Source organism: Gymnogyps californianus, chromosome 16, assembly GCF_018139145.2.
Source record: "Gymnogyps californianus isolate 813 chromosome 16, ASM1813914v2, whole genome shotgun sequence".
In the NCBI taxonomy this organism is placed as follows: domain Eukaryota; kingdom Metazoa; phylum Chordata; class Aves; order Accipitriformes; family Cathartidae; genus Gymnogyps; species Gymnogyps californianus.
The window spans coordinates 7,602,366-7,622,745 of NC_059486.1; the positions used below are offsets into that span (position 1 = coordinate 7,602,366).

Consider the following 20,380-nt stretch of genomic DNA (forward strand, 5'->3'; position numbering starts at 1 on the left):
CTATGGGGTTACAATCACCTAACACCAAATCAGATGGGCTCCTACAAGATTCCACCATTCAGCAGCTTTATATAAAAGCCAGTTATATCCAGTATTGAATACTAGATAACAACAAGCACTGACACATCCATTATTTCAATTAACTGAATACAAAAGAAAGAGATCAGCCTGATAGGCTCACATCTCAAGTCCCTTTAAGAGCCTCCAGCTCCCAGGCTACTTGTTACTTCCAAAAGCACAAACATTAGCATTACCTTTTGCTGCTTCAGACCGCTTAGGCAAATCAAGTGTATCAAAATTCCTGTCCAAATCTCCATTCTTCTTTCCTGTGCAAAAAAATAAGACAACAGTTGGAAAAGACTGTCAGCATACTGACAGGTAGTTACTGTCATGTGCATCTATAAGATGAGAGAAGATACAGACTCAGAATATAAATCACAGACTATTACCCATATTTGTACATATCTGACTTGCAATCCAGCTGCATAGCTGTGGTTTTAGCATGAGCAACTTACAGACAAAAATCCGTGCTACTTTCAGGTTGATCCTCAAACATGCTTAGCACTAGCATTTCAGTGGGTCTTAAGAGTGCTTAAAATCTTGGAAAATTGTGCCATTCCCTTCTTGGCAAAGCTATGCCCCTCTCTCAGAAGCCCAGTATTTACTTTTTATTCTCACAGAGAAATTTTGACCTGAAGCTTAGCTGAAGCAGAAACTGAGCAGCAGAGGAAAAAACAACAGGCTTGCTTTGCAGCCTCTATTCTCATGGCAACTATCAGGCAGGAAGGCCTAGATTTAATATATTGTACAGACAGCAGCCAACGACTTAACCTTGAATTGCCCTTCAATCAATAAAGTGCCATTTTGACTATTTATTAGAAACTAATGGAAGTAATTCCATACTTTTGCTAAGAGTTTCAAACCATTACATCAGCTTTAATTTACACAATCCTTCATAGAAAGCAGAACAAAGTATGGACTTTAGTTTTAGTTAGGTTGGGAATTCAAGGTTATGTAAACAGCTGGGGAAGGAAGGGTTAATTTTCATCCCCTCTTCTCCCCCCAAGGAGAGAGACTGCCTTGGCTAAGCCCACATGGATGCTTTGGGATAAGCAGGCACCTTGCCATCAGAGAAGTACCAACAGCAGAGAGAGAGGAAGTGCAGGAATCCGCATGGCTTCTGAGGACAGCAGTGTACAATTCAGCTTTCCCAAATTATTTTGAGGGGGGAAAATCAAGTTATTTAGTCCCTCTCCCTCAAGAGGGGGGAAGGCAGGGGCGATGGGATGAATTCAGAACACCACAATTTAGGCTGCCAGAGGTGGCTTCTGAACAGGGACTCTACCAGGCTGTTAATGGAGATTTACAGGAAGGGCTGAAAGCTCCACCAGTCAGGATGCTTAAAAGCAAACAGGAAAATGGTCCTTGAAAATGTAACGTGGAGATTAGTCTGACTCTTGACTGGGAATAGGTCATAAAATGGGAAAGGCCAGTCCCTGCCATGTTATAGCAGGGAGCCAGTACAGCTTCTGCACAGTGAATTCAATGGACCACTCTACTTTTCCTCTTGACAAAAGGATAAACATATGCAGTACTATACAGAGAAGAAATAGAGCTTTTAAATACCAATATTAATATTTAGAAATAACATCAAGAGGGAAACCCCCCCCCTCAAGGTAGTATTCCATCCCTTCTCTTTCTTTGGAAATATCACACACCTTTGTTTTGAAATGCCAACACAGAATACCAGCCAACTTTAACTACTGTGCAAAAACAAAACATGCATCTAGAAGTTCTGTTCATCTGAAGTAATTTGCCTGAAGTATAAAAAAGCTCATCTAAGCTGCCAAAAGGTCATGCAGCCAGGTACCATGCCACTCCTTTGAAAGGTATCTTTTTTAAAGAAAGGGACAGGAATTAGCTGCACTTTGCAGCCCTCCATCAAGTTTTCGCTCCATGAAAGAACAAAAAACATGTTGCTTTGGGAACCAAATACCAGAAAGAAAAAATGCTGTGCATCACCAAAGGACATTGCATTTCATAATGGCAGCTGAACCCAGTTACTGGCTGCAAACCCTTGTTGACCCTTGGAGCACTGACAGGAAAAGGCAGAGCGGGGGGGGAGCACTGAAGGAGCGAAGTCAGTGTTCAGGAAAGATTACAGACTTAAAGCAGACCAATAGATGTAACTCCATCTTATCTACAAGTAGGACAAACTGTTTTTTCACATGACCCCGAATTTCATGTCTCTGGCATTAGCTACTTCAAACCTCAGAACATTTACTAGGAGAGCCAGACCTTATTCAACACAACTACTCATTTCAGAAGTTCTCTCTATAATTTAAAGGTTGGGCTTTGGTACTTCTATTAGTCCTGCAGAACTGAGATGGCACAGTAAGAGTTCCCTTCTTTCTAGTGCAATTTTTAGTAAGCAGTATGTATTTGTGCGCAACTTTTTAAGGAAGAGATTGTCCAAGGAGAGCAGTGTTGGCTGCTACATCTTTTGAGCTGGCAATGCAGAAGCAGCCACCTATTTGCTAAACCATCTTTCATTAAGACAGCACACTCCACCTGTGCTCTGTGATCTTCAGTCACTGTCTCCCAATTTCTGGGCCAGATAGCAAATACTGGCCATCTTCTATGAAGCCTTTGCTAGTTTGTCTCTCAGCCCTCTGAGAAACTAAGCCACCTCACAGGCAAAACCACGTCTGTTCAAACCAGAAGCTGCCAGCTGTTTACGAACAGAAGCAATTCAGAACACAGAGCTCTGACCAAGGGGATTTCAACTCTACAAATTACTTGCTTAATCAAGTTGAGCAAGGGCCAGGTTCAGAAACACCCGAAGCACCTACATTTTCCAGGGCTTTCCTATAGAGAGAAGGTGACCAAGCTGTAAGAAGACTCCAAAAGAAATCCATCTAGAAGGTAAAGGTTTCAATCTGTGGCCCAGCTGGTATTTTTCCCATTTTGTTTTCACAGAACCCACAAATATCAGTTTGGAGTTCCTAAAAAGGTGAGCAAATTCAGCAAGTTCAAGAGCCTACCAATTACAAACCTCTCAGCCATCCCCTGGCCTGACCGATATAAGAGAAAACCAGCTTCACTGCCAGCTTCTGTAGCTCTGAACAGCCCCCTCTGTCACTCAAGCCTGTCAGTAATGCTAGTGCTGAAATGACCACACTAGCAGTAGAAAAGAAGTTTAAGACCCTGGTTTTCTACATTTCAATTTCTGCCCTTCTATGCATCTCCCTGCTCTCCAAGTTTTCCAGCCCGAGGTATGCCAGAGAAAAGACAACGCTGTTGGATCAGAAGCACGGCTCCAAACTTTGCCAAGAGACAGACAGCTTTGAACATGCCTGCTGACAGGTCTGTTTTATGAGACCTGGTTGTAGGAATTGGCACAATACTCTGGTTTGGGAAAACTGCCTGACATGAGACTTGCTTGTGCAAGATGGAATTTACAGTCTCTGAAACAGTGGGATTAAAATTCTTTCCCTCTCCCGCCCCACTACTTTTCATTATGTAAGAAACAACCAAAACATGACCTTCGGCATTTTCAATCTGTCAGAAACTCAGTACGGACTTTGAAGTGTGACCCAGCGTTATTAACCACTAATGTTGTTGTTGATCTTCCTCAAATGTCGTTTTGCTTTACTGGATAATCAAAACAGCTATTCAGCTAGACCATTTTTGCTGAAGGATTAAATCCCAAATGCTTTCTTTCCAGTTTAAAAAAAAAAAAAAGTTGAAGGGAAAGAGATGCTTCATAACAATCTCCCCTCGCCCCCCAACAGTCAATACACCCACTGAGCCAGACTGCAGTGGAGCAACAGAAAGCAAGGGCTGAGCTCTGTCTTGCCAGCATGCCCATCCTCCACAGCCTTACCAGTCACAGTCTGAAAGCAGTGTCTCGCAGAACACAACTGAGCACCATTTGTTGGGCGGAGCAATTAGGTTTGGTTGTTTTGGGTTTGTTTTGTTTTTTTTTTTCCCCCCAACATTTCTGCTTTGGCTCAACCCTCCAGAACCCATTGATCTGAAGGCAAGTGTCACAAACTGAAAGTGACCCTGCCTTTACACCCAAATCAGTCTCAGGAACACACTGAAGTCTCCAGGGCACTCACAGCTTAACAACCTCCCAGCCAAGAAGCGAGGGAGGCAAACTTTAGCCTCAGCCTTGTGTATTCCAATTGCAATTTTACTTACTGTGCTGGGATGAGAAACTAGAGGGCATATCCCCCGAGGCGTTTACTGGGGGTAGCATCATCTAGCTAGTCTGAGCACCAGTAATAAAGATGTAGCAGCCCAGGCATGCGTGCCCAAGCAGACAAAATACGAAGGATCCCTGAGCATACACATCCAACCTGCTGAGTCTTCATGGCTACTGCTACCCAGACCAGCTAGCAAAGCCGTACTTTGATATGACAGGGTTGGTGAGGCAACTCACACACTTAGGCGTTCCCTGTCTCATGGGGTTATCAGGCCAGTTGCAAATCAATTCCCTTACTGCAGTTACACCAGGAATGACTAAAACCTTGTCTTTTCTGTTCTCAGTGGTGGAAGACCAAACTGCAAATGCTCACTCAATTAGAGAATTTCCATGCCTACTGAAATGAACAGGAGGATGCACTGGGAGAGCAGAGGAGAAGGTGAATGAACAAGACCTTGATCTCAGCTCTTAGCTTTGCATGTAAAAGCTGAACAAAGCATATTATGGTGATGATGAAAAGAAAGTATTGCAAAGACTCACCTTGATTGAACCACTCCTCTAATTACCAGAAAAGCAGCAAAAGAAAAACAAAAATTTACAGGAAGGAAGAAAATACAAAGGAACAGTCACAAAAAGGCAGAATTTCACAGAACAGGTTCAAAACCTATTACAAGACTACTACAGAACTTGCATCAATTAAAAAACCAAACCAAAACAAGATATTCAGCTTTCTCCCTTTTGTTCCTGCTGAAAAAAACCAATCTTTCTCTGCACAGCTTTTTTTTCTTCCTCTTTTCATTAAATGAAAAGGTGCTCACAGAATTGAAGCAACAGAAGGATGACTAGCCCTTTGCAGAGGTGTTTGAAATGCTATGATCAATGAGCATGAAATAAAATAAAATAAACATGGAAACACTGCAAGATTAAGTGAACAAGAGGGGGAGAGAATTGATCTATTTTAAAGTCCTAGACTGAGAAAATTAAGGCAGGTTCAGACCAGGTATTGACATAAATTTAATAGTGAGAAAAGGAAGCTTCTCTTTACGATTTTAAAAGCACATTTATTAATGGATTTTTATTTTTTAAACATAACAGTTGCCTGTCCCCCTCTATTCTTCTGATCTACATACTACCAGCTGCAAGCTCAGCATTATTACCAGTTGATTTCCCTCTAGAGAACAGCACACTTTAAAAAGAACACTGCAAAAAGCGGGGAAAAGTATGTTAAAATATACTTTGGAAATTGTCATTTCCTGCTGAACACACAGAGCCAAACCCAAGCTGTCACTGAGCACCAGCATTGCTTGCTGAAATCCGTGGGTTCATCCTCAGTGTCAGATGATTTTGAGACCGATTTGTCCAAAAAGACATGATCAGATGCTTTAGCTGATAAACAGAAACTATCAGGGTGTACAGACACGGAGGGTATATACAGGTTGGCCCCAGAGGGAACAGGCAGACACTTGGCAAAGGACAGCCACCTGAGAGCGCTCTCTCTTCACTGTCATCAAGAGGAGGATGACAGTTCTCAATCAGCACGCTCCCCTCCTCCCACAGTGCACACTCATAGCTTTTATGTCTAAAAATGTTTTCACTGACTGTGTTGCTCTCAAGCAGCAAAACAACAGGGACTGCAAGTAGCAGGGAACAGGCTCGAGTCAGCACATGTTCAAGGTTTCCAAAGGGTATCACACTGAAGTTTTAGTCATTCACCATGAGAACTGGCTGGCCAGGCAGGTAAAATTCATTCTTCAGTTTTTCCCCCAGTCATTAAAAGACTCCCATCAATTTTTTATTTTATTTTTTTTTTAAACACAGTTTAAAGCTAGTTGATGACAGACTAGTCTGCAAAAGCAAGTTCACATTGTGATGACTTCCCTAGCACATATGGAAACACGTAACATTTTAATAACATGTACAGGCCAGATCAAAGGAAGGGTAACGTGCAGCACAGTCTGTCAAGCTCAAACAATTCCATATTGGCTCTTCAGGACCAAAACCCTCCTTAGACCCGGCTATAAATAGTAAGCCAGGATGTGAGTACACATGAATGAGGAGAATGGAGCCTAGACAGAAAATGGAGTTAATTATCTCTGAATTGAGTCTAGAATAGTCATTTCTCTAAAACAACAAAGAAAATGGATATAATTTGAGTGTCTCTTTCTAAAGGAAAAATGGAAGGGGGGTTACTGAGACTATTAAACCTCTCTTGTAATGAAACTCATTTGCAACACTCATGCCCCACAGGAGAGAACAGGTCTAAAAGTGACTGACAATTAAAAGCTACAAAATCATGTTTGCAATTTAAATTACTGAAAGAGTGACAGAATTAGAAGGTTGTATGTTTTGGTTGCGAGTGCGAGGGCAGGCTTTTAGTTTGTTTTCAAATGTGAGAGACTAGAGGCATGGAAGACATACAGACAGGACTATGATGCACGGGGATGAACGCATGCTGGCCTGGCATCCAGAGGCTGTGACACATGCTATGCAGCCAAGCAAGTGGACTAAGCATAGATTTGACAGATGCAAGAACACAGCAACGCAGAGGAGAGGCAGAGCACATCCACCTTTGTCCAACAGCAGTGTTGTCTGTCAGCATGCACAACTCCTATTTAAAGCCAAACAAAACTATAGCAATCATGGAAAAAATACCCATATATCTAGTAGTAATGCAACAAGGGAGATGAATGCATGCCACGACACTACAAACATGTACCTCCACAAACTGCATCATTCTAAACCAGCATGACGAATGTGCTTGCAAGAGCAGGCCTACACAGCAAAATTTACCCCCAAATCCATGTCCAGTTCTGAGCTCTATGCAACACGTACCTTTAGCTTTTTTTCCACCAAAACAACCAGCATCGTCTTTCTTCTTCTTCTGAGAGCCTCCTGTGCTTGTAGTCTGACTGGCATCCAGTTCTTGGTACTTATCAGCTCCGGGGATCTCTTTGTGGACATGATAGGAAAGGTTCCGCATGATGCACACACAGTTCTCCACAGACTGTTACAGAGAAATTTATGTTACAGTAAGTATTGCACCCTCTTATTTGCAAACCATTATATTATACAGTGGAGGGTTTGGGGGAATTTAAAAAAGCCCACCTGCCCCAGGAAAAGAATGTAGCTTTCAAGGAAGATTTAGTCAAGACCCCTTAAATTAAGGTTCGTTCTTGTTCTAAAACCAGTTTTATTCTTCCAAAAGTGAAGCGCTTCATAAATAGTACCCATTCAAAATGAAAACTCTCTAATCAAAAATACCACCTGATCTTACATAAAGAATACAATTCACCAAAAGATCAAACACACCGCGGAAAATGATCGTATAAGGATCTTATTTTAATACAAGCGTCTCTCATGCTTCCAGTCTTTACAATCCCCAAGGGGCCCATTTTATTAAATCTTCTCTGGGTCAAAACCTAGGCCTTGTGAGGATTTCAATGAGAACACATGTTGTCCTGTAGTAATAGCTAATCCATAGCACATCAGGTTCTGACAAGAGCAATGCTCTGTAGGTTGCAATGGAAACCACCAGGTGGTTACAAAATCCACTTCCAAAATTCTCTGATTAAGTGACAGGGCTTTGTAATTCCCTTGTACAGTCCATCACATGGCGGGACTCAAAAAGAATAAAATAACGACGCTTTACACGCCTTATTGGTGTTATAAAGCAATAGTATGCTCTTTCTTTTTTAAAGAGGTTAAACTTATGATATTCCTTATGCATATAAATACGCTTTTAAGCGCCACAGGATGAGATGATGATAAAAACAGATTAATCAAAATCTGCACCTAAAAAAAGAAAGCCACAATGAAAGTGTTGCAGGTCTGAAGACATATCTTAATGTCTAAGTACTATAAGTCTTTAGAGATGGTGCTGAATAAAGTCATTAAAATGGGAACTGGCTCCTTTGCTGGTATTGTGCAAAGCACAATACAATGGGACTCAATTCTGATTTGGAGACTGCCCTTATAAATGTCAATTAAGTAATGCAGAACAATAGCAATAACGTCACTGACAAGAATAAGGACTACTCTCCCCACCTATCACAACCACTTGCCTTCGCTCACCTCATCAGCCACACAAGTTAACAAAGCAGCATCATGCTGATACCCCATCAGTAGTACCATGGATATCATGACAGAGATGAGAGGAAGATAATTACTACATTTTCTGAGGCAAGCATAATCCCCTTCTGCTACTAGCAAACAGAAGTCAGATCCCAGTGCAACACTTCAGCCTACATTAATGGAAACATCCATTAAGTTTTAATACTTAAGTTCACCTTATTGTCTGTATCCTTCTTGCCAACTGCAGACTGTAGAGCATGAAGGAGGGCATCCACCAAGCCATCACACTCTCTTAGTCTTCTGCGTGCTTCTGCTCCATCTGAACTTACATTCCTAACCGGAGAGATTTAAAAGAAAATTCAGCCCTCTAACCTTCACCATAAAGTTGAAGGTGCGTCGATTTATACTACAATTATTAAGAACTCATTACCTCGGATGAACAATTTGGAGGCAAAGTAGTCTGACAAACCTATTAAATCTCAGTAAAACATGGGCAATGCACATCTGCAACTCCCTGAATCTGAACGAAAAGTGGAACGCAGTCACAGAGGTGCCTACAAACACATTTTTCTGAGTTGCTGGTGAGTCCAGTGATATACCTTAAAGTGGACAGGAGTTTTCAGAGCAAACAATATGCAAACCAAAATTTTAATTTCAAAGCCAGAACTTTTAATCTGAAAAATATTTTCACCACCTTAAGAAAAACATGCAAAATCACAAGACTGCTCAACAGTATTCATGGCCACAGAAATTGAAAAATGAAAAAGATTAAAAACAGGTGTACAATAAGCTATATTTTATTTAATCAATCTGTATATAAAATTGTTCTTTACTTTCTTTGGCCCCCATCTGCTCCAACGAAGTTCAGATGGGAGTGACCATGTACAACTGCTGTCTCCTTGACTGCTCAAAGGTTCTCCAGATCTGTTCTGTATCCCCAGCTTTCTGACTGGAAGTTACTGCCACCCAGTTTAAATCCCACGTTTTGACATTTAAAGCCCACCTTTCAACACTGTGTACAGCAGATTCAGCACAAAGCCTGGATCAGTCACATTTAGAAAGTAAAAGAGGACAGTCAGTATGTTTATATGGCTTTAAATTTCTCAAAACATTGCACAAGAGAATGGCACAGGTAGAAGATGCAAGACAGAGCAATAAAAGGCTACTCGGAGTTGTTAAAGTTGCACGTATCACTGACCGTGGAAATTGTTAGAGGAGAGCTATGAACTCAGCCTCACTTGTCCAGCGAGCATGCACGCTACATACTGAAGCGCCAGCCTTGCATAAGCATCAACCTGCCATTACCCAATAAATAAATAAAATTCAAGTCAATTTTCTAAATGCTGCCCTTCCCCCCCCCCCCCCCCCCCCCCCCTTCTCTTTTTATTTTTGTTTTTCTTTTTTTGGGGGTGGAATGAATTGACAAAATGATTCTTAATAGTGCCCGCCGGCAAAACCTATACGGAAGGTTCTCAAAGCTGAAATGCACTAATTTCGACAACACCACAGCCAACCTTTCAGCTTTCAGGGTCTTTGAACTCCACAAACCTGTGTACGGTTAGCTCTCAAAAGCTCAGGACACAATCATTACCTTCTGCTATCAGGATCATGCAGCCAATTTTTCTTTTTAACTAACTAGAGGGACTGTCAATCTCCAAGTAATTAACAAATCAATCACGGTTCCCTCCCATGTCCCCCCATCACCCAGGCAGGCTGGTATGTTAATTGGATGACTAGGAAAAAAATACATTTTCTCAGAGACCTCTCAAAATCTGAAAGACACTTAATTGTGAGCTAGTTGCTGTAACAGCACATTAACTTTCAATTAAGAACGCAAATGAAATGCACAGATAAATGAATCCTTTCCCTAAATCCTAACATACAGCCTCACCTCTAGCAATGGCTGATACAAGGCAGGTAAAGTGGATATTAAAATATGATTCCACAGGATATATGGAAGAGAGAATTCTACATGCTGTTTTTCCATCTCCAGTTGTACTAATACGTTTTTATCAAAAGCCCAAATGTGAATTTTAATGTAAAGTCTTTATGAAACTGAAATTAGAATTCAAATTCTCTGTGATACCTTTCAGGGGTTACAACAATAAACGATAGCAGCTCCATCTCCAAGCACATCTATTAAAGTGGAGCATTACTTATTAAGCTTGAGGGTGACAGAAATACACCAAAAATGGTCTTATCTGGAGCTGTGTATCACATTTCTTATTCCCTCATTAAGTCTTAGAAAAAGAGAGATAAAATACATAAGGAGCACACTTGCAGACTTCAAAAAATAAATAAATCAAATTTTGCCAAAAAAAAATGCCTTCATACCTTTCTTGCCCCATGGCCCATTCATAAGAGAATTTTCTATGGTCCATTTGTGCTACCACACTTGTAGCACATTTGTTTTACTGCTTTGGTTATCAACAGCATCACAGTATTTTGTATCCTGCTTTCGTATTTCTTGATCTGTATCAGGATTAATATTAAGGTAGACGTTGATAAGGTTATAATTGAAAAAGAAACTATAAAAGTGCATCAGTAAGAGTGTGGCTTGCTGATATCGCTTGCTGTATCTTCCACTATAGAAAAATTTACTGAAAATTAATGCCTCAGGAAAAAATTCCCACATATATCACACATAAATAAGCATGAAAACTCTGCAGGATCAAATTAATAGCTAATTAATGCTATGAATAAGTTATCCAGACATCAAACTTTGCAGTTCTAATGTAACTAACACATCAGAAAATGTATCCTTATAAGCATCTCATGCAGAAACATCTGCTCTATAAATACCCAACACTCTCGGGATATCTGCTAGTCCTCCCTCCTTGGGTAATGAGATTCCTGCAGCCCATGGGATTTATCTAACATGGAACAACAAAACCCATTTCTTTGTCTGTAACTATAACCCAGACCTACTGGAGAGCTCAGCTCACATTCTTCTCCACAGAAGTCTAGGCAACACATATCTCAAAGACTAAGCCCAGGGAGTTCAGCACCTTCTTCACAGAGCCTGCTCTTTCTGCTGCACCAACACTGCAAAAGGTAGTGAAGATCTCCCAATTCCCACGGGAATATTTGCATTTCAGATACATGCACAAGTACGCCAAACATCCCTAAGCACTAAGCAAAGGTGGGCATGGTGAAAATGAAGACAGTATGCTTTGGGTAAGTTCTCATCTGGCAATCCCAGGAGAAGTGCTCCCAGGGTTGGTTTCCATGATCCAGAGCAACCTTCAAAAGCTCCTGCAACCCAAGAAAATGCCAGGTTGCATTTCTGCCTTGGGGTGTTAAGACTCTATACTATCTACTTCCTTGAAAAACATCACCTGGTAGTCATCAGTCCAATTCACATCTTGGGTCTTCAGGAGGGACTGTAGCATGGAGATAAAAGTGATTACATGGACAAGAGAGCTAGTGCTAGTATTGGTCATTAAAAAGGACAGAAACTGCAATGGAATAGCCAACCTGATATCGCATCCACTGACCGGAGTCAGGAAAAATCTCTTCCAACTTCACATCTGCACTGGAATCGTTCTTGATGCATCCTACAGATCTATTACACATTATGGAATGAAAGACATAACTAAATCACGTTCCAAAGGAAACTTTCAAAGCAAAGTTTCTAAACACCCTTCTTTCAAGAGTGATGAAAATCAACAAATAGGCGACAGATTCCAGCAGATATTAACAGAGGATTTGTAGTCATCTCACACAGGGTGACACCCCACAGAAGGAATGTAAAGCCTTGCCCAGGGCAGAAACTTCCTGAAATTCATGCAACAGATAGATATGCAACATATAGCAACCAGACTTGGATAGAGAGTTTTGCTTTTCACTGAACTTCTCTACACATTAGACAAGCATCGTTTTATATCAGAAGAAAATTAATTCTTCAGTGGATGGAGTGTTTGATACAAGACACCGAATAGAAAAGAAAGCCAAAACCCTAGCTGAGATGCTTGTTAACTCTGTTATTTAGGAGCTTGGATGCCATGCAACAACAGGGATGGCCCAAAGATTTTGGAATTAAACACATTATCTCAGTGACTTGCTTGCAGGGGCAGTTTAATATCAAGATAGAAGTCAAAGATACTTTTTAAGTTTGAACAACTTGAAACAGGAACTCTGCAGGGCTTTTGAGGCACTGATGATGGGCATAATCCTGTTATAAATGAAAATAAGGTTGACTGCCTGTTCAAATGGGTGGGAATGGGGAGGAGGAACTACCTGAACTATATTTACACAAAACAGTGATGAATGATACCTGCCATTCATCTCTGGCATTCTGTACAGTCTGCTTCCCTTACCTTGTCTCTTCACCCTGAGAGATGCCTCTGCTGCTTTCCCTGACTTTCCCCACTTTTCAACACCTTTCCAAGAGTCCATTAAATGAAAAAATGTATTTTAAAAACAACAATAGTATCTTTGTCACATCACACTGCCAAGGGTAACAGAAAGCTTCACAGCGTGCTTACTGTAAATATATACAATACACTCAAAAGAGCAACTCTAGGAGCAAGACATGGAATTACTGTCCATATTACTCAAAGTACATAGGAAGGAAACCAACTGTATGATTTTATGTAAAACAGTAAAGCACGAACGTCATTCCAGAGATTTTAAATCCCCAGCCTTTAGCTGGAAAAAGCAACCTGGATTCTTCCTCAAATTCTTGGAGTCCAGACTGTAGACAGGACTAGTGAAAGAGGATTTGTAAGGATGTTCAAATATATGCTTTCCCTGGGAAAAAAAAACAGAGGAGCACTAAGTAAATGTTAAATAAAAGTAAATACCTACCAGCATAGAAACACATCAAGGTAGGAATCCAGTCTGTTGGTATTAAAGACTTCAGAAAATGGTCGGGAATGTGCTGAGAAATCTGTTCATCCTTTAGATAAGGTTATCATTATCACCAAATAGTCTTCTTAATAATATGCAAGTCTGAACGTAACATTTACATCTGCAGAACAGAGCTGGTATTCATCACCTCTAGGATAGGTGAGCTGTTACTACTATCTGTGCCACACACCAAAATTATCCTCAAGAGAAAAGATTTAAAAGTAATTAAATGCATGGCACTTAATTTGCACTATGTCAATGCAAATCATGTAGCAATGCCCCACTGTGCTCTCCCTAACAATGTGAAAGATAAAGTGGAGACGTGGGGAGCTTTTGCTTTTTTGTTTTTTGGTTTTTTTTTAATGATAAAGAGAAACTTGAAGATACAAGCATCGAAGAGTCATGTTTTTTCTCTGAACATTAAAACTAGTATTTCCAAGACTATTACTGTGCCTGCCACCTGGCTGGAAAGGCCCATCAGTTGTTATCCCACAGCGCTGCAGATGAAGCTGAACGCCAGAGGTTAGAGTATTACTGAACACTTACCATCCTCCTTCAGTTCAGCAGGTGTAAAAAGCACTTTGTTTAGAGACCCAGCTTGGGATGAAGACAACAGGTTGGGGACTTTGTTTTTTATATAAATAGAAAGCTGAACTGGAAATTTTTAAGATATCCTCCTAGTAACATTTCCACCTTTCTCTGGAAGAAGCGTGGATGAGAGCTGAAGCTGAGACAGTGATCAGCTCTTTTCAACAGCCTCTTCGTGCACACTGCAGGGTCTCAGATTACAATAGTAAAAAGTAGGATTCATTTGGGCAAACAACCCTCTAATAGCTATTTTTGTATTGCCAGGCTAAAAAGTAACGTTGGCTCCAATACAGTCTGTCTCAGCACTGCTGAGGAAGATCAGGATACCTGTGATCCTTACAAGCCAGAGAGCTACAAACAGCTGGGGTTTCCTGGTGGGTTGAGTGAGTGGCAATTCACCAGTGGGCCGAGTTACGGCAATGCTGCGGTGGAGCTGACAGGCAGTACGTACACCTTGCTAGACGTTGACTAACACCGTTACTGAGGCTTCACTGTCCACACAGTGAGTTTTATATACGTCAGCTGATAAAAAACTACAAGGTTCTCACAAGTCTAATTTAAATATATTAGTTGTTCTATCCAGCTACTCTGACAGTCAGAACCCTTGCTATAAAAGCACCCTTCCACATCCACACTTTGCTTCACTATTAAGAAATTTTTATTTGGATGTCAGCCAAAGGAGATTGATAAATAATAATTGCAGTAAATGTACTCTATTTCCAAGCATATTTCTAGGTACTGAATGTCCCAAAGGAGGAATATACAGCATTTTAAAATCATTCCATCATTTCATGCAGAAATAGAATGAATCCCATACTTCAGTTCACATGAAATATCAGAAAGTTTAATTGGTATTAAGTTCATTGTTCTGAAAATAAGAGAGAAAAAGAAAGAAGCTGCCTGTGACACAAAGACAGCCTGATCCAGGCAGCACTGGTCAAAGAGCCCTGTACAACACAATGGAGTTTGGCAGCAGACAGCTGAATCAGAAATTAAGCAACAAATATGGTAAAGAAAACAGGAAGAAGCCAAAGTCCGAATGAAATGAACAGAAAGGGGAGCTCTACTGATGGTGACGTTAGGTAGGGAGCAGCTGTTCAACTGAGAAAAGGTGTATCAGATCTGGGCAGGAGATCCCACTGGAGACTTCTGCTCCACTTAAGCATCCGCTTACCAGCTAGACCCAAGAGAGAAGCAGTGGAGCAGCCCTGGTTGCCTTGCATGTAAAACCCTTCCAGCTATTTAAATAAAGGGATTGGTTTTGTTTAGTTGGTCAAATGCTCAAAAGAGGACATACCAAAAGCCACCCCTGAAAAAGGGCTTCACAAGCTTAGCCTGTGCTCCAGCGACACTGGCATAGAGCAAGAGATCTACAAAGCACACTGTCACATGTCTCATTCATGTCAGCACTGTCTGTAAGAGCTCCCTGCAATAAGCAGGGGCTCAACAGCCAGCAGTACAGTTTAACAAGGTACAGATGTCAAGTCCATCCTTTGTTATTTGTGGCTTTCTATATCCAAAACATCGTGTAATGCCTTTTCAGCAAAATGCTGACTGGTTACCTCCTGCATGACCTACCCGGAGGGCCTTAGCTTGCTCTCCTGTAATGTAAAATGATGCAGAAACACACTACACAAGAATTCCATGATGCCCAGCGGCTACTTAGCTTCCAAACTATTCCAGCCTCTGCTTGGAGGAAAGGCTAAGGGGCTTTGCTTCCTTTATCACACATGCTTGCTGCAATGTGAAAAGAATCTCAAAAATACAAAAATGAGGCGGTATTTATCTAATAAAGGATCATGGCTCACATGCCTTCCAAAGCAAACTACGTCCATTACAGTGACTGCAGTGAGCTTTGTTTCAGTCTTGCTCTTCATCCCACCACAGCGACAGACGTTTTTGTAGATTCCCTTCACTGACAGCCAAGGGAGAAGGGACCTAGATTCATTCCTAAGTAATGACAGAAGGCAATAAGCAAGTGCACAACTTTAAATTTATACTTCAGATTTGACTGTAAAGCATTAAGGTTGCATGTAACTAGGTTATGTCTCTGCTGCTAAAATCTATGCATAATTTATTTATATTACAAGCTAAACATCAGGAACTGTCAGGAGGAACCCTAACAGCTCCTTACTAGCACGAATTAAACGCTCTGCTCATCATATAAGCCCCAGGACAGCCATATGCTGTGATCCTGCACAGGATCAGTAAGCTAATTAAGAAACTGCCTTCACTCACTCCTCTCTATTGTGTGGGTTTTTAATTTGAGTTTGTTTTTTTCCAGTCTGGGTTGGGCAGATAAGCTTCTCCCTTTTCCGTGCTGTTTGCTGCCTCCAAAGTGAAGATTCACAGGCAAATTTCCATTTGGTTTTTCTCTCTTTCTAAAACTACTCCTTCGCTCAAAGTCCAGTTCAAAAGTACCTGTTGCACAACAAAACACCGACAGTATCATTAGCTCCAGTTTCTGGAGCAGCAATCTTCCAAAGGCTGTACCCAGTATGAAAACAATACGAGTGCACCAGCCTCCAAGCACGGTGGGTGGGTGGACAGAGACATGGCAGCATCTGCCCTCATCTCCTCTGGGTGGGACAGGGAAGTGCTAAGCTTTGTAAGAAGTCCTGTTCAGGCCTCCTTGGTTAAACAACTGCCCTACAAAAGCATACAAAAGGACTACTTGAACTATGACAGGGGAGCACACCGATTAAGAGGAAAAGTCAACCAAATGACTTTGACAAAGAATCCTTTTTGGAGTGGGGAAGAAACATAGCTGCTGCAAGGAGGGCTCTGTTCTAGTGCTAGACTCGTGAAGCTCAATTACTAATTTGCTGCTGATAAAAAAGAGAAAATAAAAGCCAGCACCTGAAAACTCACATTTACGTTATCTTCTCTGTCCTGCCATGCTTCAATAAGCAAAGTTCCCCTGACACCAAAGGCAGCTCGGCTGGCAGCACTGTAGCAGCATCACCTGAGCTTCACCTCCTGCGCCCTGCTCTTCACTAGACACTGCTTCCAGGTCAAAGATTTGCACTTAAGTGCCTTCTTACTTCAGTCAGTTGGAGATGAAGGCTGCCTCAAGTACATGAGAGCGCAGGTAGGACAAATATTATGTGACTGTCACCGATACTATCATCATGCCTGCAGGATTTAAAGATGGATAGAGCTCAAAGGTAATTCACTTTGAAAGCTCTAAATTCCCAAGTGCTTTTCTTCAGAGAAAAGCCATATATTAATCGTTAATAAGAAAGGAGAGCATAAGCACCTGACTTTGACAGCCTTTCTTCCTTTCTTTTCTCAAATTCAGCATGCAGATGGGAAGAAAAAATGGACACACCAGTATCACCGAGACACACATACAGTAATTTCCAGGGTGCAAAGAGAGAACTTTTCTGCCAAAACAAGACCACAGATTCTGTTTGACAAACTTTCTTTACCTCCATGTGTCTCACAGACGCACACACTCCTGCTACAAACAGTGCGTGCTGTAGGTGTTTGCATGCATACATATATTCACAAGCATATAAAGACGTTCGGACTCGAGGAATGAATCCATTACCATTAAGCAGTGTTACGTATGACTGAAGCACTGTAAGTTACATCTGCAGGACAAGATGTACATGCATGTACCTTAATGCTCTCTGTCCTCCTTAGAAAAAGCCTTAAAACATTCTCATACAAAAACTCTATTTGGCACATCCTAAGTATTAATGATTTACTATCAAGCTCCTGCAATTCTCTTTCCTCTGAAGCACGTAGAAGTAACAGGAGCCTGCAGATACTTATACATCATGTCTCATCCTGGTGGAGTATGTTTTCAGCTCTGAATCTACCGAGTCCTTATCTCATGTCTTCAAACATCATATCTCACACTTACCATAACTCTTACGTTTTGATTCCACGGGACCGAACTCTTAATTTATACCTACAGGAGGAGGTGCTTATTCCCAGTTGTTGTCTCTAGGATCAACCACTTCAAAATCCTTGAACTACTGGTATTTACCAACCTCAGGGGAAAGTAAGGACAGAGGTGCCAATCTCATGTTAAAGACAGGAAAGTGAACATCAGTGACTGAAGTCCAGATCCACTCAGGCACTTAGGAGCGTGTATCTCACCAAAACCAGAAGGAGATAGGGCTATTAAAAATTAGACCACAAAAAGGTTTATACCATTAATCTTGCCTGTAATTATGTCAGAATAGTAGCAGGACAGCAATTAAATCCATACTTCTGAAGTCTCTTGTTGCAGCTCTAGCCACCAGGTTGTCCCTTCTCTTCTCAGGAGCTGATGTTGGACAAGCTGTTATGTGCAATTTTGATCTGAAGAATGCATGTTTTTAGTGGAAGTCAAGTGGGTGCAGTTTGTTTGTGTTTGTACACCCACGGCCAGGTCTCTGAACCCTGAGGCAATTTGTGAATGCGAATTTCTGTGTACTTGGAGAATTGACAAGAAATGCTGCAACTACAGATGGTACCCTGGAAAAAGGAGCACTTTGCATCTGTTTGCTATGCAAATTAATTCATTTAACATTTGTTGACAGCAGGTCAGTTTAGCACAGGAATCAGGCTAGAAAGTTGGCAATTTAGGAACTAAGTTCTACTCTGTCCTCTTAGAAGTGAAAAAATCCAAGGGAGAATTAGAAGTAATTAGGCAGAAAACAGCAATTAAGCCCAGAATGAATTTCATTTTTAAACCATTAAAATCCTTGCTGCTTCCAGAGAACTAGGAATCAGGGTGGATATCTACACAGAAAACAAAAAAGATAACGTGACTGCAGCAGTGCTTTCTGACCCACAGATGCGGCACTTCCCCTCTAAAGCAGAGGGGCACCTTAGGAGAAGCCTGGAGACACAGCAAACAAAGGTCTCTGGCACTGCCTGGGTGCACATGAGCTAGCCTTAGGTCCATCAATCCCACAAGCAATTCAACTTGTACTCTTCTCCTAAAGCACCTTAATGTCTGGGTCAAAGTTGTAGGAAGGATCATGAAATGGCCTTGTTAAGATACACCAAATCATTACATTGTTTAAACTGGAGGAGAGTACAATTTAAAAATGAATGCTTCCGGATTGCAAATCCCAGTAGGGATTTAGGGGTTTAAATAAAAAAAACAAAACAAAACAAAAACCAAAAACCAAACCAACTCCCCCCAGTAACTAGAAGAGACATTCTCCACATATCTAAGAATAAAATACAATGCAAACACATGAAACTTGTACTCCAAATGACATAAAGGAACATCTGTGCATATTTAATGATTCTTCTAGCAAATGTCTTCCTTACTTCTTCCCCAGTCCTACTTTTCCATAACCAAAAATCCACTTAATTTCAGTAAATCAATCTTTGCTTTCTTTTTTACTGTTCCTTTCCAGATTTCCATCATACCTATTTCTCTCAACAGGTTCAACAGAATATAATACCACCTTTATTTTATAAAATTGCACCCAAGGCAGCATCTATCACAAGGCTCATGACCATTTTAAGTAGTCAAATTATTATAGATCTTGCAGATCCATTCATCATATTGGGTCTGCCCCTAGAAACAAAACACAGCAATGTAAGAGGAAACATCTTTTTCCTGATCTCAGCATAAGAATGGAGACAAAATTATCATCACCTGTACTAGTTTCTGAAAACTTTGGTGTTTCTTGGTAAAGACTACAGAAGAAGCATGCAATAAATTACATTACCAGATCATAGTTCGCAAATTGGCTGTGCTGCCAAGTCTTTATTTTGCAAAGGGGAATACAGGATTCTCAAAACATTTGAAGAGAATTTTTGGCAAGTCAAGTAGAGAGTGGGATGGCACACAGAACTTACTCATCATGTTCCAGATGATATCAGGATTCAAAAGATCCCTACAACAGCCACAGTCATGGGAGAAGGCTTAACTTTAGAAGGAGCCCTTAAAATAAACACTGGTCTCCGAAGTCAATATAAACCTTAACCAGTTGCCTTTTCTTCCTCTGAGTTTTACTGGCTACGTATACATTGTCAGTTAGCTATGGTAGTTTGGTATGGACATCAATAAGTATCACAGGTAATCCCAGAGTTATTTAACTCATGGCAAAAGAGACAGTATTTGAATGGCTTTCTTGACGATAACAAACTTTGCACAGTTTCTCTGACTTCCAGCTTGTAAATGACCAGGTCCAATGTTATTCAGTATCACGCACAGGGCTTTCTCAAACAGCAGCTCAGACAGATCCATTCTCCTGAGCGCAAGTCCTTTGGCCATACAGACTAAAATCAACATTGAGCATCACAGATGGATTTTCGTTACTTCAGAAAGTGGGTAGAAGTCAGGGCTATACAAAGCCAGTAAGCTACCTTAGCTTTGGGTAAGGGGCAAAAAAGTGCATGGATCATGCCTCTTATCTTGCAAAGTTAATTCCCAAGTAAAGTGACTCTGGTGCAGGTTCAGATGTCTGCTAAGATATTGACCCCAATTACTGACCCCTACGCTAAAGCATCCTTCCATCCCATATACACCTGCAGCACTGCACTATCTGTGCTGCTAATACCAGATGTTAATCCACCCTTAGGCACATGCAGGCCAAGTTGACTATGTAGGATACGATTCACCCTGCCCTACTTAGACCTGGACATACACCAGCACCTGAACTCCCCAAAGCAAGGAGGGAGAGACTTACAAATTACACAGGG

The 20,380-nt window shown here is 41.1% G+C and overlaps 1 protein-coding gene across 1 annotated transcript in view; it reads right to left on the reverse strand.

Moving 5' to 3' along the window:
• ARVCF (ARVCF delta catenin family member) overlaps nucleotides 1–20,380 on the reverse strand; it is a 171,610-nt gene that overhangs the window by 43,262 nt on the left and 107,968 nt on the right. The window contains 4 exon segments of the mRNA XM_050907019.1: nucleotides 255–326; nucleotides 4,751–4,768; nucleotides 7,043–7,214; nucleotides 8,497–8,614. Of these exon segments, the coding sequence (XP_050762976.1) occupies nucleotides 255–326; nucleotides 4,751–4,768; nucleotides 7,043–7,214; nucleotides 8,497–8,614 (380 nt within the window).